This window comes from Scleropages formosus, chromosome 10, assembly GCF_900964775.1.
Source record: "Scleropages formosus chromosome 10, fSclFor1.1, whole genome shotgun sequence".
NCBI classification, from domain to species: Eukaryota; Metazoa; Chordata; class Actinopteri; order Osteoglossiformes; family Osteoglossidae; genus Scleropages; species Scleropages formosus.
Genome location: NC_041815.1, coordinates 31,290,170 through 31,315,048, shown reverse-complemented (window position 1 = coordinate 31,315,048; position 24,879 = coordinate 31,290,170). Strand labels below are relative to the sequence as shown.

Below are 24,879 nucleotides of genomic sequence, written 5' to 3'. Positions count from 1 at the left end.
TGCCCTTGATCTGTACCCTCCGCTGGTACAGTAAAATTACCGTGCTCTATAAATGGGTAAGTCAAAGTAAAACTGATTATCTGACACTGGAAGTCACTTTGGCTAAAGGACAAGGATACAGTAAAGGACAATTATAATTAATGACAGTGTGAGGGGGGCCAAGGAATCGCACTTATAGTCACTGCAGCTGTGGTGGTTCGAGACCCAAGATGAAGGGTGCAGTAAAACTGCGGAGCAAGACACGTACGACACGGTACGGCCGCTTCGCCTCGTGGACGAAGTGGAAAACTGCGAGCTGCGTCACGGTTCGGACGGGGAGGGCAGCCGGGGGTGCGGTGTTTGGGACTGCAACCGCCGGAAGGTTCTGAGTTCAAATCCTACCTCCTGCTAGAGCAACTTTGATCAAGACTCTTACCCTGAACTCACACAGTAAAATGACCCAGCTCTATAAATGGGTAAATCGGTGTAATAGCACAACGATGTAAACTGTGGGGTGGAGTAGCTCTGTGTAAAAACTGATGGTTACCTCAGAGAGTGGAGTAGTGTAATGGTAATACTAATGGTAAGACAGGCCCGCCTGCCCCACCGCTTATTGAGCAGAGTGAGAGGAGCTGTGTCAGTGTGCTGTCAGTGTGCGGTCAGTGTGCGGTCAGTGTGCTGTCAGTGTGCGGTCAGTGTGCTGTCAGTGTGTTCTCACACGGTCTGTGCCGTCTGCTGTGCGAAGGCGTTACACGGTGCCAAATGTAGGCGCACGGGGCCCCGAGCCCTCGGAAAAGACGCTCCGTGTTAGAAAAGAGGGAAAAGGTGAGCGACGAAATGAGTATCGGATCCCGCTGACACGTGCTAAAAATAGCAGCGCGCTGCCTGTGCGTCGAGGGGTGCGGCCTGCTGGGGGTGTGTTTGAAACGAGGAGGTGCTCACACCACGTCTGTGTGCGACAGCTGCGTGCTGACTCATTACTCCATCAGTCGAACGCACGCACGCACGCACGCACGCACGCACACACACACACACACACACAGGTTCTGCAGCCTCCGGAAGCTCATGGCGGCCCAGTGTACTTAGCGGTGGAAAACTTGTCCCGACCCCTCGGTGCAGTGGATGCGCGTCCTTCTCGAAAACTTCCCAAAAACAAAGAGCAATGTTTTGTGTGACAGAAAATATCACTGCATGGAGGCTCATCTATATTGTAGCGGATGGATATTCATGAAACATTAACGTCCTCTTAAATGTTCCACCTTTTTTCACTTCATAAGCAGCAGTGGATGAAAACTGCAGAGAAGTTAATAGACGCCTCATTACATCTTGAGGACACTAATAATTCACGAGTTACTGAAGCTACAAAAGACTTTTTCTCTTCCTGAGTCCAGACCTGATTTTCTTTTTGAAAAAAAAAATAACAAAAGGAAAACAAGGTTGTATTTAAGATCATTTTAATATTTCATCAATAACAATTATGAAACAGTGTGGAGATGCTTTATGAATATGACCCACTCGATTAACTGCTGTGTCATTTATTATTGATGCTGCTCTTTGGGCATTTTTACCTGGCAGTGTGGTACCTGGGCAGCTTAGGGCTGCAAGGCATCTGGGGAGTGGAAGATGATCATCTCATAATAAACATTATCATCAACATTATTGTCTTATCGTGTCTTCATTTATCGCACACTTGTCTCCAAGGTGACTACTTACCCTGATTTACCTACTTATACCGCAGGGCAATTTGTACTGCAGGAGGTGGGATCTCTGCCACTCCAGTGTGGTTTATAGCGACAAGACTGCAGCCCTAACCGCTGCGCCACCTGCTGCCCGCCTGTGACCTGCAACCATTCACTGCTTCTCCGTTTATTTCTGAATGGAGGTAAAGTGGAATCCGTGGGGTGGTTCCTGCGGACCGCTGCTGGGTCAATGCCGGCTCACGTCAGCGTCTAGGCTTCTTGTTTCTTAGCCCTGCAAAAGACACAAAACAGTGTCTGCAATGTGTGTGTGTGTGGGTGTCCAGCGCCACTAGTACAATGACCCGGATCAACGGAGCGCTCAGAGGACACGCAGTCAACGGCTCAACAGCGAGAGCCACTCGCAGATGAACTCCAGGGTCGCCCTCCCCCACTCAAAAATTACCATGGCCTAATTACCGTGGTAACAGAGAGAGGAGAACATTGCGATCTGGAAATCGAACCGAGAGAAGGAGATGGACCCAAAGTGGGACAGCAAAGGACAGAGTGCTCTTTGGAGAGCGTGGACACAGTCAGAGGTCCCAGTCGGTTCACTCGCCAACCCAGTGTTGGACGTGGAGTTACTAACACAGCACGGAATTCTGGGAAGGGAAGGGAAGGGAAGGGAAGTGGCGCTGACTGGCAGCCGTGCTCTCCCATGCGGAATCGTCTCCCATGTAACACGGCAGCGTGAGAGGAACAGGAATGCACCAGGCGCCGCTAAGCTCGGTCCACTCCTCAAGTTCCTCGGCACTCCTCACCATGACCGCAAACCCAGTCTGTGTCGTTTGACCTCATTGAAGTTCTACAAGAAGACAGAGGGACAATTTTTGATCCCATCACCCTGTGAGTGTTCCTGCTCTGTATGGTTCACGTCCCTCTCTTGCGGAGTTTGGTCAATCAGTCAGTCAGGTGTAGATGGGGTCTCCGGTCCGGCTCTCCGGTCCTGCTCTCCGGTCTTGGTCTCCAGTCCTGGTTTCCAAATCGAGTATCACTCTCTGCAGCTGCGAAGTCCAGGTACAGGAGTGTCAATACCTGCATTCGGGGCACAAGACAAATGAACGGGCCGGACGCGGTTGACCCAGCTAGTCTGTCACGGGCGTTTGCGCACAGGGGCGGGGTTTCGCTCCACTGGTCTTCAGGCTGAGTGCCCACCAGGGGCCCGAAGACATAATTCCAAAGTGTCAGTCATCGAAATTAACAACCTAGGACATTTTGAAAAATAATAATATGTATTTGGGTGAAATGAGACGTGTGGCATTTGGGCGGTGGTTTGGGGCAGTCTGCGATACAATGGCTCTGTGTGTGTGTGTGTGTGTGTGTGTGTGTGTTTTTGCCCATCCTTCAGGCTCCAGTGTGAGCCCGTCAAAGAGCTCTCCCAAAGAGCTGTGCACTGTATTTTTGGAGCGCTTTGATGTTTTAGGTCAGCTTCTGGAAACTTCCGAGCAGACAATGGAACACGCCTAGCTTTAACCCTTTGCGTGCTTGTGAAGGAGACTCACGTGGCTGCTGTTACTGGTCACATGACATAATGGTGGCTGCACCTTGCAGTAGATGCTCAGGAGCATCTGATGGACTGTGGGGCTGAAAAAGTGGTCTCACTGCAGTCATGAGGGACAGTGAAACACTTGTCACCTCAGCCCATCACCAGCCATGCTGAAATGTTGTACACTGGGTCTACAGCCAGTCAACATATGCATTTTCTAACACACACACACACACACACACATTTTCAGAACCGCTTGTCCCATACAGGGTCACGGGGAACCGGAGCCTACCCGGTAACATAGGGTGTAAGGCCGGAGGGGGAGGGGACACACCCAGGACGGGACGCCAGTCCGTCACAAGGCACCCCAAGCGGGACTTGAACCCCAGACCCACCGGAGAGCAGGACTGTGGTCCAACCCACTGCACCACCGCGCCCCCCCAGACACACACACACACACACACACACACACACACACACACCTTATATATTTTCTTTTAACTGTATCTTTCTTCTTCGTTGATGTATTTCCTAGAATTTCTGCCAGCGTTTACCTGCCGAGCCAATAGGGGGCAGTAAAGAGCACCCAGACAGAAGAGTGGAATCGCCTTCATTCAACTCACTGCCACAGTGTTCACAGCACCCCTCTGCTGTTCCTGAGTGTCGCCGATCAGTAACAAGACGAGGAACGTTGTGCGTGTTCATGGGATCAGTCTGTCCACAGTCAGCACTGAACAGGAGTTTGTTCAGGAGACATTTTTATTCCGAGTCATTCAAATTTAGCTTAGCAGGTCGACGAGCCGCTCTGCTCTCTCACAGCATTCGCTCTTCGCCGTGTGCTGCTGCTTCACTGCTGTCGCACCGGACACGCGCCGCCATCACGCCCATCGCAGTTTCGCGTGGCGTCGCGCCTCGCTCGCGCTGCTTAAGAGCTGTCGGCTGGTGCCCTTTCGCTCAAGCTCTGCTCGCGGCTCCCCGGCCAAGTTCGCTTCCGCAGAAATGTCATGAGACACGGAGACAGTGCTGCGGTGACGAGCGTGCCGAGAGCCGCCGAGAGCCGCCGAGAGCGTGGGGAAGGGCAGGAGCGCCGCAGGCCCCGCGGGGGGGGGGGCGGGGCGAAGCGGCAGGGCCGGGCCGGGCCCGACCTCGAGTGGCCGCACGTGGAGCGCAAGGATGTTTGCAGCTGAGGAAAGACCCTCCAGCCGCTCATTTCCGGCACAAAACCTCGTCGAAAGCCCAGAGGACATTCCGCAGGCAGCAGCTGATAGTACAGCGACTTGCGGTTTAGAGCCCGGTGAACGTGGGTCCTGTTCCTCCGGCGGAGCCTTATTTCAGCAGCGTTTTATGGCACCCTGAGCCCTCCGATGCTGCACTGAGAAAGAAAAATAAATAAAATGCACTTATTACCTGCACAGTGTTACATTATAAGTAAGGTAAAGCTAAGGTAAATCACCAGGGAGGATCCACTTAGCTTTTCACACTCGGAAATGGACTAATTTTCCTCCCTCTCGCCGAGATGAAACACTCCGGGATGTAATGTCTTCGACGGGACTCTTCTGATTATGAAAACAATAATAGACTAAGCGGGGGAGGGGGGCCTACAAACCATTCCGGCAACGTCTTTGAATTGCCACCACAGTAATGGTGTGTGCACTCACGCACACACAGGAGAACACACTCATTGCCATGCGGCACGTGGCCCTGTGAGACTGGACAGGAGACGCGGGTGGACGCGCACTGCCGTACACCGCTGTCCTCGAGAGCATCATGTCAGAACGATGACTGCGGTGAAGGCTCCAGGTGAGGGATGAGTCGCAGCGGAACCCAGGTGACGGCTCGCGTGTGGGTGAGAGAAGACACGCGATGACTATTATTAATGTCACTGTCCTCTGTTTACGTGACCCCTTTACACACGGTAACCGAGTGTAGCAGGTAATCAGCTTTACAGCGATTTGCCCATTTGCACAGAGGGTACGTTTTGCTGTATCACTTCAGGTACGGCCCTTGATCGAGGGACCTACAGCAGGAGGCGGGATCCAAACCTGGGCCATCAGAGTGTGAGGAGACAGCAGCAGGCACAGTGCCGCCTGCTTCTGTGACCATTGTGTGGCTTGAAGACCCTGGAGGAAAGAGAGCAGGAAGAGAGCAGGAGGGGGTGGCTCACAGCGCGCGCTGAAAAACTGTTTGCCCTCTTTCCACTTTTCCATCTTTTTTGACTTTATATTGACCACGACTGAACTTTTCTTCACCTTCCACACCACGGAAATGGCGCGAGAACAACACTGGAGTCGCTTTCCTCTCCCGGGTTCCATTCGTGACTGAACGGAACTGATTGCAAGATCGGCGCAGGTTTGGGGTGAAAAAGATGCCGAAACAGAGAACATCGGAAAGGGGGCAGATATTTCTTCGAAGCACTGTAAACATTCGCAGTGGCGGAAAATGCGCGGGAGAGCTGAGCAAGGACCGAAAACAGCGTCGTCCTTCACGGGCCTCCTGACCTCGTGTGTTCATTATTGGACTGAAAGAGTCCCTTGTGAAAATCCATAGTGATTTTGAAGACCATAGCAAAACACGGGAGACAGAAGGTGTCTGTACCTCCATCACCAACGAAGAAATTAACACGAGAAAATGAGTGCGGTGAGAACAATGTACCGGTAGTACTGGAGACAGCAGGTGGCATAGTGGTTTGGGCCATTGCCCTGCAGTCCTGCTCATGTAGCTCCATCAGGGTAGTAACCCTAAGCAGTGGAGTAAAAATTACCCTGCTGGAGAAGCGGGTAAAACATGTTAATTATCTGTAAAAAACTGTAAGTCACCTTAGACAGAGTAGTCAATGTAATATAACATAATATAATATAAAAGTTTAATTGGATGCACTGTAACATGACTGAGACTTGCAGCGCTCTTTGTGTGATGGGTGGTATCAGTGTTCAAGTCCGTGTTCACCCTGCAGGCTGCGCGCGCCCGTCCTTTGAAAGCCGCGCCGCTCCGATTCGCACCCCGGACTCTCAGCATGAGATAAAGATGATATGGATGATATGGAAAAGGGCTCCACCCCCTCCACCCCCTCCCCCAACCCACCCCTGTCCCGAGGTCCGCACGCGAGGACGCCCCCCCGAGCGCGTGACGCTGCAGAGAGTCGGACGTGAGGGCGGTGCTCCATTGGCTCACGAGCGTCCTGAGTGACAGAGTGACTCGGCTGTGAACACGGGTCTCGGGAACACACAGAGACGCGCGCGCGCGCACGCACTCGCACACGCACATCATCCACACACACACACACACACACACACACACACACACACACAACCATCTACAAACGCAACGAATCTAAAACACACATTTAGAAAGACAACCTGAAAACATCATGTTCACACATCGTTACACACAACTTCGGAAAAGGCGCATCACCCACACACACGGCACCTACACACATCCACACACACACAGGACATGTACAGACACAAGGCAAGGAGTCCACACGCAAATCTGCACACCGCACTTACACACTCAGACACACTTGGTTCATGTACACACACCGACGCACCGGCTCCTCCGCTCCCACCCCACTGCTCCTGTGTGTGTCTCTCATGCACGGGTCTGTGAGGAACAGGAGACCCCCCGCGGTGCCTTGCATTGATACACTGTTTCCCCTCCACACTAAAAAATCATTTAAAAGCCTCGATGCGCGCTCCCGCCGCAGCACCGCGCGCGCTCAGCCTCCCGTTCCTCCCCCAATCAGCAGCACCGACGCCAGCATCCCTCCACCACCCACCTCTCTGCTCCCTCTCTCTCTCCCTCTCTCTCCCTCCCTCCCCCCCCCCCCCCCCCCGTCTCTCTCCTTCCAGCTCATCATTTCCAGGACGTGCGGAAGGAGCCGGTCGGAGGGTCGCGATGCTCCGCGGGGGTCCCGCGTCCCGGTGACGCGCTGTGGCGCACAGCACCGCAAGACCTCCAGCAGAAGCGCGCAGAGACCGGCGGAAACCCGCAGAACCGGGAACCAACACCCTGCAGTACCCGGAGCCGCAGAACCGGGAGCCCGCATTCCAGTCACGTCCTGGGGGGTTTCGGGGGCTTTCGGGGGGGGGGGCGCTTCTCCCCTCTCCTCCTTGGACACAGGGAGTGGACGTTCTCGCCGGAGGACGAGGGTCGCGTCCCACGGTCCTCAAACCGGTCCGTTTCTATCTGGACTCGCCGAATTCCAGCGTGGAGAGGTGAGTGAGGCGCGCTCCCGATCTCGGGTCCGCGCTCGGATGTGGGAGGACAGCAGGAGGACCGACAGGAGGAGCGGAGCGGAGACTCAGCGCCAGCATCTCATTGAGCGATCTCCTCCTGGCTCGTTCATCTTCTCACTGTGGCTCTCAGTGGACACAGTGGACACTCTGTCCAGCTCCATGTCCATCGCCCTCTTCGCCACCTGTCATCGCCCTCATCATCATCATCACCATCACCATCACCGTCGTCATTCTTATTAATTATTGTTATTGTCCTTCCATGTTCCGACGCTCCCTTCGCGCGCCTGCAGCCTCTTCTTCTCCATCATTCCTTTACAAATCCCCCCCCCCCCCCCCCCCCCCTCTTTTCCAGGCTCCTCTCGGAAGCTGCGCGACCCCACTGTCTCTTCTTCCACGCGGGGGAGGCGATGTGAAGTTGGAGCCCATTGAACCCAGTAGGTACCCGTTAATTCCATTAACTCCATTAATTCCATTAATTTGACGAAGGGGGATGAATAGGAACCGGGGCGCGTGCGGGAGGCGGGAGGCGGGAGCGCGCTTCGCCCGTCGGGTTTCAGCTGCGCATCGGCAGCCAGACGGGAGCGGAGCACAAAGTGTCCTATTGATCACACTGTGAACGGGTGGGGGGGGTGTCAGGGAGACCGGGGGCAAAAATAACTTTTAATGTGTGTGGCGCTGAGGATGATGATGATGATGATGATGATGATGGGCGAAAATGCTGATGCTGATGCGGGTCCCGACGAGGGCGCGCGGATCGCTGCTCGGATCAGTCTCCGCTATCAACCTCAGCATCTCCGCATCACCGGGGTCCGCGCAAGTCGCGCGCGCTCGCCCCCCAAGCAAGGGGGGGGGGGCCGCATCGCGGCGTAGCGGAGCGGTCATCGGTGCGCATCTTTTCACACGCTTTTCGTTTTAAATGTTCATCATCACAGCCATCATCAGCGAGCGTTGGATCGGAAATGTTCCTCTGGCGGGGGTGCGCGGCGCTGGAGCGCGCGCAGGACAGTCGGGTGGGCGGCAGCGGGACAATAGGGGCTTTCAGCCGTAAAAAAACGCATTGATTTTATAGTGCGATCGGGAGGAAGAGATGCAGATGTGCGTGCGCGCGCGCGCGCGCGCGTGCACGCGGCCTCCTTTCCATTACTGTATGAGAGAGATGATGAATCCCGAAAAGCGCTCGGTCATTAGCGAGCAGAACATGATCCCCGCGCGCGAAGCCTCAGATGTCGCAGGATTTTGCGGAGCTCATGATCGAGCGGTTATGTAACGCGCGCGCGCAGGTGCCCCCGCGGCCGCCGATGAGCCGCAGCTCGTGAACAAACGGGCTAATTTATTCATCGCTTCGCAAGCGCACGTGCGGACGGACTGGAGCGGAGGACCGGAGCGCTGCGCTCCAGGCTGAGAGCGACGTGCTGGTGTCGCGCGCCGCGAACTGCTTCGTGCTGCACGCTGCGCGTGAGGGACGCGTCGCACCTTTGACCGTGTCCAACAGCCATCGGACATGCCGAACGTGTGGCGCGTGCGGCACATTCTGCACATGGCGCAAAGGCTTGGCGGTGAAGCGGCGGCGCGCCGCGTCCCGGCTGCTCTCTAACCCCTCCTGTGTTTTGCAGCGCTGCGAAGTGCCTGACGGCCGTCGCTTGGGCAGCTCTGCCAGGAAGGATGCTGTGGGTTACTCTTCTAAGCACAATAGCTCTGGGATGGACTACGCCGATTCCTTTGCTGGAGGATTCGGAGGAGATCGACGAGCCTTGCTTCGACCCCTGCTACTGTGAAGTGAAAGAGAGCTTGTTCCACATCCACTGCGACAGCAAGGGATTTACAAACATCAGCCAGATCTCGCAGTCCTGGTCGAGGCCCTTCAAGCTGTATCTGCAGAGGAACTCCATGCGGAGGCTCTACTTCAACAGCTTCCTGCACCTGAACAACGCCGTGTCCATCAACCTGGGCAACAACGCGCTGCAGGACATCCACGCCGGCGCCTTCAACGGCCTCGGCATCCTCAAGCGGCTGTACCTGCACGAGAACAAGCTGGAGGTGTTCCGCAACGACACCTTCCTGGGACTGGAGAGCTTAGAGTATCTCCAGGCAGATTACAATGTCATTAAGAGAATCGAGAGCGGGGCCTTCCGGAACCTGAACAAACTGCGCGTTCTCATTTTGAACGACAACTTGATACCAGTGCTACCCAACTTTTTATTCAGGTCTGTGTCTTTGACGCACTTGGACTTGCGCGGGAACCGGCTGAAGAACCTGCCTTACAAGGGCACGCTGGAGTACATCGGTCGCAGTTTAATGGAGATCCAGCTGGAGGAGAACCCGTGGAACTGCGTGTGCGACATTGTGCAGCTCAAAACGTGGCTCGAGCGCATACCTTACACGGCGCTAGTGGGCGAGATCACCTGCGAGCATCCTTTCCACTTCCACGGGAAGGACCTGCGGGAGATCAAGCGGAGCGAGCTGTGCCCGCTGCTCTCCGACGCCGAGGTGGAGGCCAGCCTGGGCATCCCCCGGCTGCCCTTCGGCAACGACAACACGTGGCCCACGAAGCCGTCCTCCATGCTCTCGTCCGTGCACAACACGGCGTCCTCCATTAAGTATCCGGAGAAACACACGAAGCCCACGAAACGGCCCCGGGTCCACAAAATGCCGCCCACGCCGCGCAGCATTTACCCGGGACCCAATCAGCCGCCCATCGCAGCCTACCAGACCAGGCCCCCCATCCCCATCATCTGCCCCACTGGGTGCATGTGCAATCTGCACATCAACGACTTGGGCTTGACAGTGAACTGCAAGGAGAAGGGATTTCACAACATTTCCGAGCTGCTGCCCCGACCACTCAACGCCAAAAAGCTTTACCTGAGCGGGAATTTGATACAGAAAATCTACAGGTCGGACTTCTGGAACTTCTCCAGCTTGGATTTACTGCACCTGGGCAACAACCGGATTTCCTACGTGCAGGAAGGCGCCTTCATCAATCTTCCCAACTTGAAGAGTCTCTACCTGAACGGGAACGACATCGAGAGGCTCACGCCGGGCATGTTCCGAGGACTGCAGACCCTGAGCTACCTGTACTTCGAGTACAACGTGATCAGGGAGATCCAGCCGGCCGCCTTCAGCCTCATGCCCAACCTGCAGTTGGTGTTCCTCAACGACAACCTGCTGCGCACGCTGCCCGTGGACGCGTTCGCCGGGACATCGCTGTCCAGGCTTAACCTGCGCAACAACTACTTCCTGCACCTGCCCGTGAGAGGGGTGCTGGAGCACCTGCACTCCATCGTGCAGATCGACCTGCACCAGAACCCGTGGGACTGCTCCTGCGACATCATCCCGCTCAAGCAGTGGATGGAGAAGCTGAGCTCCGTCATCGTGGTCGGCGAGGTCATCTGCAAGACCCCGGAGTTCGTCTTCGGGAAGGATCTGCGCTCCCTCGACGCCGAGCTCATTTGCCCCGAGCTCAAGTTCTCGGCACCTTCCCCGGGCGTCCCTGACGACATGACGTCCACCAGTGACTCCGGCTTGGGTTACTCCCCATCCAGGGCCAACGTGCCGCTGTCGGTGCTCATCCTCAGCCTGCTCATCCTCTTTATCTCGGCCGTGTTTGTGGCCGCGGGGCTTTTCGCCTACGTCCTGAGGAGGCGCAAGAAGCTGCCCTTCAGGAAGCGCCACGAGGTGGACCTCACCGGCATCCCCATGCAGTGCGGCATGTTCGAGTCCCAGCAGGCCGCCTCGCCGGAGAAGGCCCCGGGCCACGTGTACGACTACATCCCGCACCCCGTGACTCAGATGTGCAACAACCCCATCTACAAGCCGCGCGAGGGCGAGCTCGAGGAGCAGTTCGCCGAGGCGAAGGAGAACAACTCCAACTACCGGACTCTGATCGAGAAGGAGAAGGAGTGGACCATGGCAGTGTCCAACTCGCAGCTCAACACCATCGTCACCATGAACCAGTCCGGGGACGTGGCGGCCTTCCACGAGAACGGAGGGCTCTGTCCCACGGTGATAGACAGCCAGCGGCCGACGCCCACGGTGGGCTTCGTGGACTGCCTGTACGGCACGGTGCCCAAGCTGAAGGACATGCACGTGGCGCACGCGCACCCGCCAGGAATGCAATACCCCGACCTGCAGCAGGACGCCAGGCTGAAGGAGACGCTGCTCTTCGGCGCAGGGAAAGGCTTTCCCGACCAAACCCAAAGCGAATACCTCGAGTTAAGGGCCAAACTCCAAACGAAGCCGGATTACCTCGAAGTGCTGGAGAAGTCCTACCGGTTCTGACCCCCGAGACACACCGTCCTTTCCGGAGCCCAAAAAGAGCAAGGGAAAATAGCAGCATGATCAAATAAACGTATATAAACCATGTTTTTTTTTTCCCCAGTCGCTTTTGGAGGAAAGGCCATACTCAGATATTCAAATGAAGTGCCTTTTTCAGAGTAGCCAGCAATGTTACCGATCCTTATTTTTGTACGGAACACATTTGGCGTCCCGCAGGAGGCGCCGAGGGGCGAGGAGGCGGAGGAGGAGACGCGCGAGGCCCGGCGCCGTGGTGGCAGCAGCAGCGCGCGGTTTTTGTACATTTGTTGCAGTTTGCCGCATGCATTCGACTGCAGGGGTGGGTATCGCTCCAAAAACACTATGAGTCACCTGTAGGAGAGACACGCCGAGTCTCCGCTTCGGTTTTATATGTGGCGAAGGACAGCAGAGCGTCTGTCTCTCCTGAGGATCCACACTTTGTGAATATTATATTATGACGCTCAAGATTTTATGGAGTTCAACGCACTTTCTTAAAAACAAGCTTCTGGATATTATCACTAACGGCTTTGTAGGAAAAGCACTTTTAATGTTTTCTCTCACAAAGATTTGAAGAAAAAATGTGCATATATTTATTCTGTTATTTCAGTGAAAATTTAATTGTAAAGGTAATGTTAAATCAATGTATAGTGATTATGCGTCTGGTATAGCCTTCTTAATAAAAAGTATTAAATCAAATAAAGGGTGCTAAAATATAATATTTGTGAGTAACATGGAAATAATATTACTATGCCAGTGTATCATGGTAGGTAAAGTGCAGAATATGTGTCTCATTTGCAGCTGCAGGAACGAGGAGCCCTTAAAGTCCCCGGTTCTCACTGACCTGCGGTGTCATTTGTGTCCTTTACCTGCTGTTCCAACAGTCTCAAGTACAATTTCGGATTTTGCTCTGTTTCCCGTCGTGGAGTGCTGGGGAACATAGGAGAAAATAGACATGACTGATATTCAATAAATATATGCTTTTATCAAACATGTAAACATGTAACAGTGAGCGTTTCATAGCCTTAAAATCATCGTCTTTCGTGTCTTTGCTCAGACGCTGCTCGGGATGCGCTTTTGTTTCCTCTGTCAGTTGCGCTGCGGTCCAGGAGAGGGCGACAGAGGGCCCCTCACCCCCCCCCCCCTTCGCCACCGCCCTGTAGAAGCGTGGTCTCCGTCTGTCACACGGGCTCTGTGGCGGGGGAACAGAGCGCTCCCACCTGCACCGCGCTTTTACCTTGCAGCATTGCAATAATGGCCAGGGGTCCGGCCACTAAGGGCTCCGTCATGGACGGTCCTGCCTTGTGATGTCACACAGCATCACGTGGACCGCAGGGTCCCGAAAGAGAGGAGCGCCCCCTGTGGCAAACGGGTCACCGTGCAACGGTCGCGTCCGAGGGGCCGTTTGTGGCTTCTCTCTCAAAGAGCAAAGGGCGTGGTAAACATCAGAGTAGACCGTCTCCTAGTCCCTCGCGGCTCGGCACGGCGCGGGGGCCATCTGTGTTCCAGCGGTTTCCACGGTGACCTGCTGAAAGAGACACAGGGAGAGGGGAGTAGTGAAGTGATGCGTAGACAGGGAGATGGTCCCTGGGAGAGAGAGAGAAGGGGGGTGGGAGAGGGAGATGGGGGTGGAGCGGTGGGGGAGAGAGATGAGGGGTGGAGGAGTGGGAGAGCAAATGTGTCAACATGTGGATTTAGTAGAGAAAAGAAACTGTTAATGAACTTGCAGAAAAAATAATCATAATCCCCCATGCGCTGCCCTTCTTCCTGTGTTTTTCATACTTCTCGCCAGGTAGAGGTGGGGCGGTGGGGTGGGGGCGCTTTACAACATAACATATGAAAGAAATGATATCAGTAATGTAGCGTTGAGTGGTGCACTGTGATTGTACTCAGTTTCTGACTGTTACACACGTTTCTTTTCTCTACACACAGCGAAATGGTCTGTGTTTCCAGAACGATCTGAAATGATCCAATATTATTATTACTACTATTGCTGTTGTTGTTGTTGTGTGGTCATGATTATTGTATTGATTCATTAGTATGAGACATTGTAAAGAAAAGGTTAAAGCAGTTCTGCACAAACGTACATTTATTGTATCGACATCTGCAAAGACGTGGTGATGTTCGGGACCTCAGGGTTGTGGTCGTGTTGTGGCTGTCATTGTCACCCTGGACACTGTGTGTGTGTGTGTGTGTGTGTGTGTGTAACTGTGTTCTCAGCTCTGCTGTGTTTTATTCCATTTCTGGCTCGCTTCTGTTCGGGTTCCTCATCTACATCTGCTGTCGGTCCATCGGATGGTCAGAACGAGGGAGGGGCAACCGGTGGGGTATGTTAGAGGGAATGCGCGACTGCACTGTGTTCAGGGAGCGTCACTTCAGTTGTCAATGTGTGTGTGTGTGTGTGTGTGTGTGTGTGTGTGTGTGTGTGCGTGTGTGCGTTCACACTCTCAAAGGGAGCCTGTCAGTGCGGTCCTGCAGCATTAGACTGAAACAAGCCGCTGTCCTCTGGCACTCGCACCCCAACAGCCTCATGTATTAGGCCTTCGTGTGTTATCTGCATCTCTGTGGGCCAGTAGGGGGCGCAGTGGTTACAGCTGTCTTAGGATTCGGAGAACGTGGGTTTAAATCCCACCTCCTGCTGTAGTGCCTTCGATCTAGATACTTACCCTGAGTTGATAGCGTGCAAATTACTCTGCTGTATTAATGGGTCGTAGATAGATAATTAGTCTTGAAGTCACTTTGGATAAAAGTGTCAGATAAATGAATGAATGTCCATTTAATGTAAATGTACTGCCACCCAGTCCCCCCCCCGCCCCCCCGAAGCGGCTCTATTGTTCACACAAATAACAACAGAGCTGCAATCCAGCCTCCTGCATCATCCAGGGATGCGTTAACCACACACACCCACTACCACACTCACACACTCGCACGCCGAACGACTTCAGTGCTAAAGAGGCTTGATCCTCCAGCACCCAGAATGCAGCAGTGCTGATCAGTCCCATCTGCCACTGTGGAGGAGATCTCTGAGGGCTCTTCTTTTCTTGGGTGATGGCAGCTTTTTCATTCTGAATGCTTGGGTGGGTGTGTGTGTGTGTGTGTGTGTGTGTGTGTGTGTGTGCGTGCGTCAGAGAGCGCATGCACACACACGTGTACACAGGAACATCATTAATGACTGTGACGCTGACATTTGCTCCTCTGCTCGGTGCTGCCGGCTCCAGGAAGAGCCTGACGGCGCCTTGTGCCTCTGGCTCGGGGCGGGACTCTGCCGCACGGCACCTTCCCGTCAGTCCTCGCGGTTCTATTTGCCGAGCGCTTTCCGCCGCGGTTCGGCAGACCTGTCGCAGCCGGCGCTGCGCTCGTCTTGTGTTTCGCACCCCTCCGAACGTCATTTTCTCTTATCCATCCCATTAATTTAGACAATGGCAGCCTGACCCCGTATAATCTTGACATTCTGATAATTAAATTGCATAATGATGTATTGCTTTGTTTTGTTTGTGGGAAACACGTTCCGTAACTAATGTTTCCGCCAAGCAGCCAAGGAAAGAGGCGCACAAAAAAGAAAGAGTTGGAATCGTTTACCTAATGAGCTGTTATCGCACCATCGTTAGCGCGCGGTGCACACAAGCCCCATTGGTTAATTAGCACCGGAATATTCCGAGTGATTTGCGGGAGAGCCGCAGTTTTCTCCGTGTTTGCTCAAGCAGCGTTGCGGCACCGCAAACTCCTCGGGAGCGTCTCCGCAAAGCAGAGGCCCTAAAGGAGACGAACCTGCGCTTCGGCGGGAAACGCCGTCCCTTGCGGCGCACGTGTGCCGCAGCTGTCGGCGCGCATGTTGCAGAGGGGCCCCGAAACGGCGCGCCGCCTCTCGCTTCGAACAGTTCTGGGCCGTCTTCGATTGCATTGTCATTGCATAAGCTGGGAATTGCAGTGGCTGAAAAGCAGGCAAAGTTGTAATATCGTGTTTGATAATTTAAAGCACGGCAGAGCCGCGAACACTGGAAACGTATTAAAAAAACAATGAAGTCGCACAGAGAGGCGAGCGCGGGACCCGCCGGGCTGGACGCCACTCTTTGATGTTCTCTCCATTACAGAGCGGTTAAGCCGCTTACCCACACAAGGTCAACACAAGCAAGTCAACAAGGCAGAACAGCAGAGCCATGGCCGAATGCCTTCCGAACACGTATATCCGGCAACCAAGCGACTCTTACTATTATCGTTAGCGCTGCAGCCGGACGCTGCGGATGCTGCGGTGCGACGGGCTGCGCGGTCCGAGTCCCCGCTCGGTCGATGGAGAGTGCGTTCATGTGATGTACGCAGACGTGCGCGGCGCGTTTGCTTTTGCTGCTTTTTGGCCGGGTTCGATGGACGTCCGTGCGGCGAGAGCGACGGCGCTGTCCAAGGTGCTGAAATCCACCCTCCTCGCACCTTCTGCTCCCGTCGATGCCTCGACCGTGTCGCTCCGCTTAGCGCGAGTCCCCTGACTGCAGCACGTCTGCGTTCCTAGGTGTGGCCGGACGGCCGAATTACGATAATTTGGTTTCGGCTTGCGCGGTCATGCTGCCGCTGCGCTGCGTCCATGTTAATGCCGTGCGTCTGCAAGACGTTAGCAAGTTCACTCTAATTTCTGTAGCGTGAAAGAGGCAGCCTGTCATGGTACCAACACTATTTCCGAGGAGCGCGTCGCTCAAGCGCAGCGCTGAGCCTACAGTCCGTTTTCCTTTATGGTTTTGCTACTGGCCCGAGTAGACGCTCTAGTTCCTTTATATGTTTTATCCCGTCTTCGGTCTATAGTCTGTTTTCCTTTATTTTTTTTTCTGTACTGGCTTCAGTCTGATTTCCTTATATCCTTCATACTGCATTTGATACGAAATATTTTTTCCTTTACATGTTTCATGCTGCATTGAGTGTACACACTGTTTTATTTTGTTTTCCGTGGTATTTTCGACACGAAGTTGAATCTGTTTTCCTTTACATTTTTTTTGATCTCAAGGTGGCTATTCAGTCTGTTTTCCTTTATATAATGGATACTGGGTTGAGTATGAATTTTGTTTCACATTACATTTTTGATACTGGGCTGAATCTCTTTTCCTCTATGTGTTTCTTACTAAGCTGAGCATACAGTTTGTTTTCCTTTATATGTTGCGCATTGTCTTGTAGTAGTCAGTCTTTTCTGTTATATTTGATTCTGAGCTCAAGGTACAGTCTGTCTTTTTATTTCTGCGTTTGAATCAGGGTTGAGTTCAAGATCTTTATTACACCGTTACTGTTTCCTCATGCCCGTCCTGGGTGTGTCCCCTTCCCTCTCCGGCCTTACGCCCTGTGTTGCCGGGTAGGCTCCGGTTCCCCGTGACCCCGTAAGGGACAAGCGGTTCTGAAAATGTGTGTGTGTGTGTGTGTGTGTTTCCTCATGGTAAATAGCTGTTTATTTACCCCATTATCGCTCCTACATGTGTACAGGTATTATTAGTACATGAGCTGCACTGACGTGTGGCCTGTTAGTACTGATAAGGTGTTTTCTTATCATCAGCGCTGAATGCTGAGGTTTCATACACAGTTTATGATTGTATCTCTGCTGTTATCCGGGGGTTGCTGTTTGTTTGTGTGTGCGTGTGTGTGTGTGTGTGTGTGTGTGTGTGTGTGTGTGTTGGGAGAAGCTCAAATCCCAGGCCAATCTCTGCAGGATCTCCGAATGATTTTCCGGATGCCCTGGGGGACACAGTGTGAGAAGGGAGATTTTGGGTCGGCGCGGCCTCTTCCCAACCAGGCTGCCGTGTCTGAGATGGAGAGGAAGCGCGGCTCCGAGAGCTCCGCCCACCGGGGTCCCACCGCGGGGTTCGAACCCCTGCGCATTCGCACGGACAGGTAGGTGCACACTGACTTCTCTCTGTATTCATTTTTGCACAGACTCCCTCTGCTCCAGGAAGCGCAGCACTCCCGGCGAGGGGGTGCAGCTCTCCTCCCGGATTCCCCTGGGTCGGCCCTGGGTCCGATTTCTCCTCCCCCTCTCCCCTCTCCCCTCCCCCCTTTGTCCACCTCATGTTGCTGTGGATTGTGACGCAGCGCAGCTCGACTTCCTGCGCCGTCTGCAGTGCCGCTGTGAGCCGGCGGTCCGCCCCCCCCCCCATCGGCATGCCGAGGCTTCGGCGATGAATCACCGCGAAAGGGGGCCCCGCTGGGCCTGCTCTCGCACCACATCCTCCACGAACATTTTCATACTTTATTGATCTGCTTCTCACTGTTCTGCAGGTGTGGGTGCATGACACCCCACTGCCCCCTCACCACCGTAGCTGAGGTCACGTGGTCAGCGCGTAATCCCCCGTCCGACCCCAGGAAAAGGCTGCTTTCGCTGAGATCTGACAGGTGAGTGCAGATGAGCTCGTTCTTCTCTATGGTCACCTGCAACATGCGGAACGCATCCTACGTGTTGGGAGATTTCAACATGATCTACATAGAGATCTCCAAGGGCGGGAGCTGCGGCGCCTTCGCTCTCGCAGTGTGACATTTGGACACGAGGGAAGTGGTGAAGCCCCCGCTGTCAGAAGAAGGAGTTTGTACCGTGAAGAGAATTAGACTGATTCAATGACGATCACAGGAGCAGCACATGGTCAAGCTGAGCTCCCCCTCCCCCCTCCCTCTGGCCATGGGGGACTGGGGCAGCCGGTCTCTTCAACAGACAGCATGGCAGAGCTGGGGGGAGTGTGTGTGTGTGTGTGTGTGTGTGTGTGTGTGTGTGTGTATGTGGTGAAACAGAGAGGCAGGATTTTAAAACAAAGCTAACATTTAAAGGTGCCATTTGAAAGCTCAGCTGTGAGTCACCCTCTCACCCCCATGTAGCTTCCTGTCCTCCAGCTTCACCTTGCTGATGTGGGCAAGAAACCGAACCCCCGCTGACCCCCACCCAAAAAAAGCACGCACGATACAGTAACAAGCACACTAATTGACAAATGAATGAAATTAAAGTCGGATCCCCGATGCGCCTCTTTGACGGAACCTCATGTCGGGTCAGAAGGCCACGATTAACCAGGCAAATGGGCTCCGACCCGCGGCCTCCTCCCAATTAACACGGCGGAATGTCAATTCATTAACGAAGGCCACGGTGATTAATTACCGCAGCCGCAGCTGGACGCCGCGGGAACGCGGTCGCTGGACAGTGGCGCTTCGCTGCTTCCGCAACCCCTACTCCCTTTAGCCTCTTAACTACAGACCTCGTTGTACTTTTCCACGAGGGGCTGAGGACAGCTGGGCACCACATGACTCCTTAATCGCTGTCCCACGGCGTGTCTGGGGCCGTTTTCCATTGATTTCTCACTGCTGCTCTGTGTGTCCAAGCAGTCGAACCTGGGACCAGCAAAGGAGGAGCGGGGACCTGTGAGGGGGAACGCGACGCTTGGCTTGATGGAGCTCTGAGCTTAGAAGGAAAAAGGATGCCTTCTCTGTGTGGCCACTCGGTACATGGGACATGCACTTACCCACCCACCCACCAATCCATCCATCCACACACACACACACACACACACACACACACAGCATATTTGAGTGATCGGGCAAGGCGTAGTAGCAGCTGATGTACAGTATTAATAAGCGCTGGTGTGTTATTGACACATAAACTTTTCAATGTGCTCATTTGCTCATATTTAAATTTTGATGCTTGTCTTTCTGCTGCCTTTACCCAGAGCAGTGTAAATTTGGTGTAAAAAGAGATAGAGGAAGAGAACCACTTTTGTCCATGCGCTTCTTGGACCTCAGTTAATGAGTGTGATCTGTGTCCCTACTGGACCTGACTGCACAGAGGTGTTTATTCACCACGTTTTAACACGTCACTGCCGTTTTACTGGGTTTTGTGCACTAATGTAATACAATTTGCATTATCCTTTATGAAAGTAAATAATAATTATTCTGTTTGCAGAGTTTTCTCTCTTTTTCAAAGAGCTTTACTGTGCCACAGGCAGTCGTCTTGAGGCGGAAACATTCGGAACTTTTTCAAATTTCATGTAATTCAGTCTAATTTAGCACAGATTTTCTTTTAATAACTGCTCAGCTCCGTGCTGAAGAACCTGACGTTCTCTTCTCCGACTTTCTCTCGATGACACTTCATCTGGTGTTTTGCTGGGGCTGCTCGGTCATTTCCAGGTGAACTGTGATGAGTTCTTTAGCCAAGCTTTACAAATATAAGATGGCAACACAGATGTGGCCCGTAACTCTGTGTGTGTGTGTGTGTGTGTGTGTGTCGGCACACTGGACACCCTGCACAAATCACACAGTGGTTTTCACACCGACACTGACCTACGCTGACAAAACAAGTGGGATCTGAGCACTGAGCACTGAACACTCTGGTCCAACGGCAGGAAGAGAGAGTCCAAGTGGACCAAAGAGCGGGAAATGAACACTGCTGTGATTATTAATCTTTCTTTTCATGGCACTTTTCCCCAAAGTGACTAGCAGTGTCAGGTTCGTACACAAAATTACTTACACTGATGTGCCCACGTGTACAGCAGGGAAATTTGTACCGTGTTAGTTTCCAGCAAGTATGTTCCTGAAGGTACTGCGGCGGGAGGTGGAGTTCGAACCCGGGCGGCTCAAACCATCGAGGAGCTCCCCCCCTTTCTTCTGTAAACGCACGTACACACATCAGGTCGCATCCCTTCGCTCAATGTCGGCCGCCTTTCGACCAAACGAATCGTCACGCTCTGGGTCCCGGGAGTCCGGCCTTTCACCCGAGCACCCTGTTTCCATGGCAACCTGGGGTCCGGGGACCGGGCTTCCCGTGTCGCCCGGCGACTCTTTGCTGCGCCGTGGAAGCTTCCATCCATCAGGACATCTCTTCCAGCTGTCCTGAAGGGCCTCACCTGGACGGGTGTGCGTCAGCGCCAGAGTCCTGGCCCCCGTCTCCTTTGGTCGCTGAGGCCTCCCTTTACACATCTACGATCTCCGTCCTCGCGGCATTATTAGAGAGAGGAAACGGTGTCGACGGCAATCTGACATTTCCTCTTATGCTCTTCATCAGCGAATTAATTAAGTCTCCCGGAAGATAATGGTGTAGCTGTCGCCGGCGAAGAGGAGAACGGCATCTGCGGGACGGCGACGAGGCGATGACACAGAGCACCCGGGTGCGCGAGCGGGATCCGGCGCCGTGCGAGGACAGCGCTCAGAGCAGTCAGTTGTCACTGCACATTAGCAGCTTCTTCTAATGCTGATGGATATGAATGTGAGTCTCGTTTTTCATCATGGAGTATCTGAAATAAACAGAAGCTCAGTCCGCCGACTCTCTTTATTATTGTTTACTGCGAAGATTGAGCACCGCTCTCTTATTGTACTGCAAAGTGTTGTGTTGTGTGTGTGTGTGTGTGTGTGTGTGTCTGTGTGTTCCTTGATTATTTATGTCTGCCACTGACTCTGCTGTGAAGGAGGCTTTGAGGAAATGCGGCCTGTGGCTAAACATCAGCAATCAGTACAAACATCAACATCAGTACCCTACCTCTGGGATGGGCTCCGCACCAGCGTGACCCTGTGCTGGAGCAGCGGGTATTGACGATGGACGGAGGTACTGAGTCATCGGCGCAGGGACACAGACCACTTCCAACTCCTTGGAGAAAACAGCGTGAGGTTACTACGGTAAGATGGGGAGGGAATCCCACTCTCATCTCGACAGGCAGATATGCTCTAAAGGTGACCAGCAGGTGGAGTAGTGGTTACAGCCGGTGCCTCGTACTCGAAGGACCTGGGTTTGAATCCCACCTGCTGCTCTAGTCTGGACAGCTTAGTGTGGAAACGACAGGGAAAGTGAGCTTGACGAAAGGTGTCACTTCAGTAACAGCTGGCGGTAATAAAAGAGCCAAATTTCTTCTTTGAAAAGGAACTTCCTTCTAGTGGGACCATCAGCAGCTCCACGGCGGACTGCGGGGATGGCCGAGGAGCAGTGCGTTCGGGGGGGGCGTACCGCCCGCCACGGGAACCACCGCAGCGCACCGAGGCGCAGCTCCAACCTTCGGACCCTACAGGGCAGCCAGCGGACCTGTCCCGAGCGCCAAGCCAAGGCACGTGGACCATCCGCGTGCCGCAAAAAACAAGGGAGAGCTTGTTTGAGAGATAAGACACACGAGTGCTGAACACGCAGATAAACCGTAACAAGAAATATGGTACCGACGGGGAGTGTTCGGCGATTCCTTACTTCTATCATTTCCCCAACCAGAGCCTTTATTATTCATTCCGATATGTACATCGATACATTTGTATCTCTTCGTTTTTTGCAGTTTTCATTGTTCTACTTTGCTGCGCAGGCCACTGCGGAAAGTTCCGGAAACTTCAGGCACGACGAGGCACCCCGGTTACTCGTATTTTTCCACTCGTGAATGTGAGAGTGTAGGAGACCTTGGCTGGGTTCCATCACGCTGCGGAGGGAATATGAGTGATCAGAGTGTGTGTTGCCTGCGCCCGGAGCACAAGTGCACAGCTGCCCGATGGGAAACATCTGGAGAGAAACTTTGCACAAACATCTTCGAGCTTCATGGTGCCTCATCACTGAGTCACAAACTCATTTACCACGTTTACACCGCCTTACCCATTTACACTGCTGGCTTATTCTTACTGTATCAGTTCAGGGTAAGTGCACTGATCAAGAACACTAGAGCACCAGTGTGGTTCGAACCCAAACAGGGCGATGTCTGTAACCAGTACTCCTGCTCCCCCAGGTATTCTTCGTGAGAAATAAACTGAACTGATGTGATGTTTTATTTGCTGCTGGGCTGTAGGTGGGCGTGGTCAGAGAAATGGCCAAGTGACCAATCAGAGTGAGCAATTGGACTGAGCGAGCAGAGTCCCGCATGAGCTGCTGAATCCTTTAATCAGATATACACCTGTAGAGAGTAAGAGTGGGAAGCCTGTACGTTGCTTTGGGTGAAAACATATGTTTAACAAATAAATCATCCATTTCAGCTGCACATTAATTACACTCAATGCTGCTGGATACGGCGCAATTGGTCCAACAAAAGCTTCCTTTAGGCTGATTACAATTATGATTATTGTTATTGTGGCAGTACTGTAAGAGGGGGAGATGGATGTAAGGAGAGAGAGAGAGGGAGAGGGAGGAGGGGAGAAAGAGAGAGGGAGAAAGAGAGAGCGAGAGAGAGAGAGAGAGAGAGAGAGAGAGAGAGAGAGAGAAGCTGGTTCAGCAAACAGGCCCTTTTCTCCAATCCTGGGAACAGCGAGTGGGATTGAAAGCGCTGTGCAGCGAGACCACAAAATCGAAATGTGGAACGAAAGGCGGCGTATTCCGCTGCCGAGACTCATTTGTGTCGGCCGAGTGTCCCCCGGAATGTCTCTCGCGGAGACGGGAGGCTCACAGGGGCCTCGTCGGCTTTGCGCTCCCGATGCAGCGTTCCGGCCCGCTGCGTCGTGCCTGCGCTGCGTCGAGGCTCCATCTCCCGCTGCGTCTCTGGCCCCTTTCCTCACATTCTCTTTTACTTCATTTCGTTTTTACAGCCCTTCTTGCACCTTTCTGAGACGGGGAGTCACCGCACCTGCAGAGCAGCTGCACACACCTGGACTGCCCTCCTTAACCTTAAATCGCGATTGGCGTCTCGGTGTGCTGTGCGCGTCCGCATTCACACACGATGAGTCCAAGCATCCAAGCGTCCAAGTGTCCAAGTGTCCAAGTGCTGCTTTGACTGCAGCTCAGTGTTTGCTGTGTGGGAATCTCACTGCTATGGACGAGATGCACCGAATTCAGCCCCTGTGCGCCTCTCGGCAAACGTCAGTTACAAGGCGATGCCTGAGCCGCTTCTGCTTCGCTTCTGGCGCTCAGGCGCAGTGTTTAGTGGTGCAATGTGAAGAAGAGCAGTGTGAAGATGTGCGGTGTAAAGAAGAGCAGTGAGAAGAAGAGCAGTGCTAAGAGGTGCAATGAGTAGAGGTGCAGTGATTTGCGGGCAGTGGGCTTGCGCTGTTTGTAGCCGCTCGGCTGTAGCTGGACGGGCGTTGCAGTTGAGCAATAAAGGGGCCGTCACTGGCGCTCTTGCACAACCGCTCGTCTGGAAGTCATCAGAAAGCTATCGCCTCTTCTCGTTGGTCTCGCGGTGCTGTCGCGAGTTGCTTATCGCGCCACATTTTTCACACGCCGCCGCCTTTTACGGTGGGGCCATAAACGCAGATACTGTACAGATACGCACTCGCAGACGCTCGCGCACACTCACGTGCAGCACATCGAGAGCTCTGGGATAAAAGCCTCGGCTTCCCCCGCAGGAGCACACCGAGCGCCTCGGCACTGCACAGCTGCTGCACAGCCGCAAAGGTAAGTGAAGGAGTGCAGACGAATCGTAGCGCAACGCGATACCCAGTGAGTCTGTCGTGATTTATCGAATTTGTGTTTCTTCTCAGTTAAAGCCTGTAGCAATCGGACCAAAATCCTGCGACTGTCCATTGACCTGGCACCAGGGGGCGCAGTGGTTAGAGGTGCTGCCTTCCAGAATAGACCCTGCTGTCTAAAGGGGTAAATCAGGGCGAGCGGCTGAATGCGTTGAGTGCGAGACAAGCCGTGGATGAATTACATGAGGAGCTCGGCGTTGTCACTGTGGATGTCACCGGTCGTCCGGTCGAGGCGGCGTCACCATGGTGGCGAAATGACTCTCTCCTGTGAGTCCCAGCGCTCGGGGCACGTCACCACCCTTTTTGCTCATCTCGGCACGAATCGGCGTGAAGCAGCGAAGGGTGGCGACCCCTGGGCTCAGGTGGCATGTTCGCAAAGAGGGACGGGACCCCACGCCAGAGTTGAGCGCCCCTGTTCACAGTAGGGTCGATGGTGTGTGGGGTTGGCGGCAGCACATGAACGATGAAAAAAATAATTAATTTAGCAAATTCTGAAATCTGTTGGTAAGCGGATGATGGGTTCGCTTGCCAGCGGCAGTCGATCTAGTAAAGCCAAGCTCTGTGTGTGGTTGTGTGCGCGTGTGCGTGTGCGTGTCCGCGTGAGCCGCCGCTCCACGGAGACGACTTTCGGGTGTCTCCCATACTTGGGGAGTGTCTGTGCACCATCTTCCAGCAAAAGCTACAGTCATCAAGTTGGAGGTTCCAGTCCCAGGGAGGGACAATAAGAACCTGTTGAAGCGATTAATGTGACGTAAATTAAGCCGGAAACGAGGGTTCGCACAGCAGGGCACGTGCTGGT

The 24,879-nt window shown here is 53.8% G+C and overlaps 2 protein-coding genes across 2 annotated transcripts in view; both read left to right on the top strand.

Moving 5' to 3' along the window:
* Positions 1–7,048: 7,048 nt before the first annotated feature.
* Positions 7,049–12,595, top strand: slitrk3a (SLIT and NTRK-like family, member 3a). The gene is made up of 3 exons (XM_018736116.2): positions 7,049–7,415; positions 7,789–7,870; positions 9,050–12,595. Exon 3 carries the CDS (start codon positions 9,099–9,101, stop codon positions 11,709–11,711), a length of 2,613 nt encoding a protein of 870 aa, XP_018591632.1. The 5' UTR covers positions 7,049–7,415; positions 7,789–7,870; positions 9,050–9,098; the 3' UTR covers positions 11,712–12,595.
* An 11,180-nt stretch (positions 12,596–23,775) lies between these two features.
* The window catches only part of si (sucrase-isomaltase), a 32,359-nt gene continuing 31,255 nt past the window's right edge, over positions 23,776–24,879 (top strand). The window contains exon 1 of the mRNA XM_018736195.2: positions 23,776–24,006. The gene's annotated coding sequence lies outside the window, so the exon portion shown is untranslated. The remainder of the gene's footprint in view (positions 24,007–24,879) is intronic.